General features: G+C 45.7%; 1 protein-coding gene across 1 annotated transcript; it reads left to right on the top strand.

The window, feature by feature from the left end:
- The first annotated feature begins 1,859 nt into the window (after positions 1–1,859).
- Positions 1,860–5,997, top strand: PPP1R3C (protein phosphatase 1 regulatory subunit 3C). Its single transcript, XM_071439115.1, has 2 exons — positions 1,860–1,972; positions 3,482–5,997. Exon 2 carries the CDS (start codon positions 3,483–3,485, stop codon positions 4,425–4,427), a length of 945 nt encoding a protein of 314 aa, XP_071295216.1. The 5' UTR covers positions 1,860–1,972; position 3,482; the 3' UTR covers positions 4,428–5,997.
- Positions 5,998–6,223: the final 226 nt, after the last annotated feature.

The raw sequence follows: 6,223 nt of genomic DNA, 5'->3' as shown, positions 1-6,223 counted from the left end.
GTGTGGGGGAAGATCCATGGACAAAGATTCAAGTAGCACAGGCAAACAAACTCCAGGGTTATTTACTCATTTTTTATAATGGGTAAATAGAAGAGATTTGGTAAGTGCCAGCCATGTGTTCAGTCCTCCCTTATACCCTTATGGGTATGTTTGGCCTGGCTTACTGCAGGTGGGGTCTGGGGCTGAAAGTCTTTGTAGCTCCTCCAAAAGAAAAATAAATTTGCTACTAGTAAGGCTACTAGCAAGGTTTCCAAAACACAGATGCTGTTTTCTATCACTTTCTGTAGACAAACAACGAGAAAATATCATCTGCCCTTGATAGGGAGCCAACAGTCACCAAAAAATAAAAGAAGGGAAAGGAGAGGAAGAGCAATGTGAGCAGCAGGGATGCAAGTTGAGAAGTGGAGGACCAGGGAAGGTTGTCCTGAGTAAGTGGCTCCAGGGAATGGAGCAGGACCTTCCAAAGCCTTGTCTGCATTGCCAGTTACTGCTTCAGGCTTCGTCTGGGTGACACTTAATGTCACGTACTGTCACAAAAGGCAGGAACTTCAGTCACCAAGGGGCAGAACTAAGAAACTGAAGTGTTACTGTTTTATGAATACTCTCATTATTTGTGCAGAGGCAGATACTGATCCATGTGCTATGCATCTGTCAGCAGAAGCCTCTAGCCTTTCCTGTTTGCTCCCTCTGCTTATATGTAGCTTGAATCCAAGGTGGAAGTGTCCTTGTCATCATCTGGTATGCTCACACCCCATCTTCTAATAACTCCTCACACATAAGCAGTAGAGCTTTAAATTTCTTTTGCTCACAAATCAAGAACAGAAAAATTCTTTACTGTTTGCTCATCACTGTAAGCCCCCTTAGCTTCATGTAGAACATAGGACCTCCTGCTGTTCATACAGATGTATGCGGTCTCATCTGCTGGTAAAAGCTGTGAACTCAGAAAAATCTCAGTTCACAGACTCCCTATCACATCTTGTAGGCTGTCTGCAAGTCATCTACTACCCTTGGGAAAGAGCAGCTGGGCAGCAAAAAGGTGGCAGTGGAACTGTTGATCCACAGAAGACCCAGAGAGAAAGTTAGCAACCAGGACATGGTCTTTGAAGAGCAGTAACTCAGCGATGAACCTTCTCTAGTAGATTTACTCAGCCTGCAGAAGACAGCATGCTGCTTGTCAGCTGTCCACAGCTTCTGTACGGGCTTGTTTGCCACGGAGCCTCTGGGAGGCAGGACACCAGCAGTGCCACAGTATTGCTATGGCTAATGCTGTGAGGGCTGCCTTCCACCAGGTTTTGTCCCTTTCCTCTGGAAAAAGGCAGTAGATAAAATGTGGGACCTGTAGCAAGGCCTGTCATCCTCAGATAGCGCACAGATCACCAGGTGTGGGCGGTGAAAAGCTATCGGTGCCATTCACATTAAAAGTTCAAAAGTGCTTTTTCACTGACGACAAAGGCAGTTACATTCCAGAACGATGGATTTCTAGCCCTGGGAACATTACCTTACCACTCAGAGTCTCAGCTCCTTTCCACGTAGCAGAGAAGTCTATAAGTTAACACGGGTTTAGTTCCACGGGGCAAGGTCCTTAGCAGCGCCCCGAGCAGCCCCACCCGGGCACCACCTGTTGGCTCTGCCGCAGGCCGCAGAGGGTCGCGTCCGCTCCCCGCCTGCGGCACAGCCGCGTGCTGCAGCCGGCCCTGCCCGGGCCCTGCGTGCCCGCAGCTGCTGCCGCCCTTCCCGGAGCACGAGGGAGCGGGGGCAGCTCCGGGCACGGACAGGGACGGGGCACCGGGGGCGCGTCCGGCCGGCAGCCCCCGGGCACGCGGCAGGCCCGGCCGAGAGCGGCGGCCGCGCCCCCCGCACGGCCCGGCCGGGGCCGCCCCTTGGCCGCGGGCCGCGCCCGGCCCCATAAAGGCGGCGGAGCGGCGGGCGCGGCCCGAGCGGCGGTGGCGGCCCCAGCACTGCAGCGCACCAGGTAAGCGCCGCCCGGGCCCCGCTGCCCGCCCGCCTGTGCCAGCGGTGCCCGGGTCCCGCTGCGCTCCGCGGCTGCCGCCGGGCGCTGCCCCCGCTGCTGCCCGAGCGCCCGGCAGCGCCCGCTGCCCCTCCAGCACCCGGCAGCTGCTCCGGCGGTGGCGTGGGGATTGCATGCTTGGTGCTTGTTTGCTATTTCCGTGTTGCGTGAGCTTTTTTTTCCTTTTTCTTTTTTGTTTGTTTCTTTTTTTTTCTTTTCCTGACACTGAAAAAGTTGCAGAGAGAGTATTTCTGAAGCCTTAGTTCTGTTCCTAATAAAGCAAAGCAAAAGTTGATTAATTTGATTTGAGTACTCTCCTCCTACTGCTTATTATGGTAAATACTCCACAATTAAAAAAAGGAAGAAGAGGCCAGTGCAGCTTCTGCTTTAGTTTTGGCAGGGCTCTGGAATACCAGTGCGAACTCTGAGAAGCAGAAAGCCATTTATTTAAGTGACAAAGCAAATGCCTTTCCGTGACTCGACAGAACCCTGCATTTCCTGCAAGGACAGCATTCATCTCAGCAGGGATGTGCTACAGTTGAAGCCCCTTTTTAGAAATATTCAAGCTATCTGGCATTGCATGGGCCATGGCCTTGCACAGTAATTTTGATATCCATTATCTGAGAGGGAGGGTTATGAGTAATTCTGTACAAAACAGCTGTAGCATTCTTATTGAATCCTTGCAGTAGACTTTCAGCATAGTCTTTAGAGATTATGAAAAGTTGTTTTAAAGTCAATTCTTGAAGCCTCATGAGGTGAAAAAATAGTATGTCCTTCTCTTCTCCCACTTTTTTCCACTGCTTCACTCAGCCATTGACATTAACAGTGCAAAGAGCCCTATTACATAGACCTGGGTTCACAGCTCATAAAAATGTTTCTAAAGGTGCTTTAGTATTTTTATTCAACCAAACAAGTTCCTAAAAAGATCAACTGACAGTTATTCAGAGCTACAGAATGATGGTTCTGCATAAAGATACATAGAATCCCATCTGATGCTCTGATGGGATAGGCAACTTGCTTAATATAGTGCTGTCTGTGCTCAGAGATGAAGCAGCTGATCCGGCTTGTTGGAATTTTAAGACCTCACTCAGGGCCTCTAAGAGGGAAGTTCAAGTGGATGAGCACTTCTACTTTAATTAGATCTGTTTTACTCATTACTAGAATGTTATTTTCTCTATTTTCAAGAAAATATGTTCAATTAGCTTTCACTAAAATCTGTTTTTTCAGAGGTTTGGATAAAGAAAGGACAGTAGATTTGAATTGAAGAAGTTTAGGATTGCCAAGAAATGACTGATTAGTTTCACCCTGGTTCTGTAGGTAGGACTGTCAATTTTGATTTAGGCTGCATTGTTTAAAACTGTGCAGAGATGAGGCCATGAATAATTAAGAGAATGATGAAGTAAACACACATTCTTGAGAAGCTTCTTATCAGATGTAATAAATGGTGACATCCTGTGTTTCTTCTCCATTCAGAATGATACAGATCTTGGAGCCGAGACCCTTGCCCAGCTCCAGCATGCCTGTGGATATGGCCATGCGAATTTGCATAGCCCATTCTCCTCCACTGAAGAGCCTTCTCAGCCCCCTCGAGGACTGCCAAAGAAACAGCTTTGTGAACAGAATCAAACCTCTCAGGCCATGCCTTCATGTGAAGTGTGACTCAGAAGATCAGAAGAGCGACTGGAGCCCCTCGGCAGCCCGAGCCAAGAAGCGCGTTGTGTTTGCAGACTCCAAGGGGCTGTCCCTGACAGTGATCCACACCTTCTCCGAGTTCCAGGAGCCCCCCGTGTGGGATCTGCCCTTTGACCTCTTAGGCATTGAGGACATAACATCTGACTTAAAACTCCATGAGGACAAAAACTTGATTCTGGGTTTCCCTCAGCCCTCAGCTGACTACCTGGACTTCAGGAACCGTCTGCAGACAAACCTGGTCTGCCTGGAGACCTGCACCCTGCAAGAGAAGGTCCTGTCAGGCACTGTGAAAGTAAAAAATGTCAGCTTTGAAAAAAAGGTTCAGGTTCGTATTACTTTCGACACATGGAAGACCTACAAAGATGTTGAGTGTGTGTACATGAACAATGTTTACAGTGATGTTGAAAACGATACCTTCTCATTTGCCATTGATTTTCCTCCTGCCATTTCCTCTGAAGAGAAGATAGAGTTTTGCATTTCTTACCAAAGTAGAGAACATACCTTCTGGGACAATAACGAGGGGCAGAATTACAAAATTGTACATGCAGAGTGGAAGCCTAATGGTGTTCAGATACCGTCTGCCAAGGACGGCTATGTAGATCTTCAGACTTCAAGGAGAGGACAAGAGAGAGAACCTGATCAGCTGGGCAGTCCAAGGCTGTCCAGTGGCCTGTTTCCCCAGTGGCACAGCTCGGGTCAGATTGAAAATTCATCACCATATTGGTGATCCAGACTGCTGGGGAAGAATGCTTCCATTTGGCAACAGAACAGTGCTAGGTTTCTGGTTCACATACTGCATGGTGAAACCACCTGGCAGGTTTTGTCTGCTGTCTGAAAAAATCCAAGTTCATTAGACTGTGGGACTTGTTAAACCATATTATGCTCCTGAAGTTCTTAGCCAAACTTTATCCTTGGAAGAAAAGAAAACCAAGGTGCAACTCATGTGTATCTTACATACTATAGGAGTAGCTTGCCTGTATCCCAAGTATATGCTGCTTTCTTCCTGCTGTCAGCTCTCCTGGGTCACTAGGAGAGACTTGCAAAGTGTATGGAAGGCAAGGGTGTCTCCGCAAGCTGTGGTAACTGTGTGTGAGTATGTGTGTGCACAGGGCTGGAAACAGAATGGCACAACTCATTTTGCACCTATCTGGAGTACAGTAGATGCTGTCAGGAGGCTTGCTGTGACCCTCTGTGTGCTTGTAGCAAAGGCATGTAGGGGTGCATGGCAAAGATTTGTGGCTTCAATACATCTTAAGAAACTTGGATAGGATAATGGACAAGTGGGAAAAGGGGAAGAGGTAGTATGTGCTACATGACTTGGAGATGTGCAATGTTCTGATTACTTCTTTCCAAAGCTGTTTTTCTAAATCTCAGAGAAAGATCTATGGGATAAAAAGAAGACTAAAGAAAATGATGCAAAGTGAATAGTAGAAGTGACCACTGCTTTAAGAAGTCTTCTCTGTCCTTACTGTCTTTGTGAAGCCTTGCATTTGATAACAAATGTAACCTTGACTTCACCATCTTACTTATTTAGCAGGCAAATAGTTGCCTTTCAATGTTAAAAGAAAAATGTGCCTTTGAAAAAATTTTAAAGCCACCCTAATATGACAAAAATAGGGTTAGGCAACAAAAGAAAGTGATTTTGAATTTCCTACTCTGTAGTATCATTAGGTGATTCCACTCACCACCAGATCTAATTTTACAGCATCTGATGGTTGAGTATCTTGCTCCTAATTGCAATGTTAGCCATGACTTTTCACAAGTAACATAGGCAAGGTCCTTCATATTGAAGACAGTGAATTAGCTGCACTTTGTGAGAGCTAATTTCTTTAAAAGAGCAGGGTTGTTACTAGTTTTTTCTAGACTGAATATAGGCTTGCACATAGAAAACTGTTCTGGTTTACCTCATTTTTATAAGTTTATTTGTTTTTAGAGTTTAGTAAACATATATTTTGTATCTGTATGCTTATAATTTAGCTTTTTGAGCTGTCAAACTTTAAATGTTTTCTGGGTTTCATGCAAGACTTGTGTGAGAAATTGTCCAGTACATGCTCAGCAGGTGTGAATGCTGGCACACCTTTTAGCTATACAGAAATGGTGTTAATAACAAAAAATAAATCACAGTTTTGTCCACGGCTAAGAAGTATAATAGCCTGAGTATGAAGCTACTTGCAGTGCAGCGAGATGTTAAGTACTAAGGTGAAATAAACCTCCTCCACTAATTGCACTTTTCCTTATGTAACCTTTGCTATTATGTGTAAACTAGCCATTTTAAGAATAAATTTTATTTTGATACATCTGGTTCTCACTGTGTCAGCTCAATATATCTATTTTCTCAGCTTCTGTAAAACAAACTTAGCTGTGATACAAAGTACAACTAGTTTGTTCTGTGCCATGGGATCTGCTAAAGTTGGCTGTGGTGTGGCATCTCAGATCAGAAGCTGGCACTACCCTGAAAATGAAATCCAACCTCTTCACTAAATGAGAGTATTCACCTTGCAAGTTGTATCATTTTAAGAAACA

The sequence above is a fragment of the Agelaius tricolor genome, unplaced genomic scaffold (genome assembly GCF_023055355.1).
Source record: "Agelaius tricolor isolate 1412-34295 unplaced genomic scaffold, bAgeTri1.0.p SCAF_13, whole genome shotgun sequence".
In the NCBI taxonomy this organism is placed as follows: domain Eukaryota; kingdom Metazoa; phylum Chordata; class Aves; order Passeriformes; family Icteridae; genus Agelaius; species Agelaius tricolor.
Note: the sequence above shows the minus strand (reverse complement) of the source record. Positions and strands in the feature narration are given on the sequence as shown.

Bases quoted from the DNA above. Each gene is read 5' to 3' on its own strand.
- PPP1R3C (XM_071439115.1), top strand. From the start codon at position 3,483: ATGATACAGATCTTGGAGCCGAGACCCTTGCCCAGCTCCAGCATGCCT.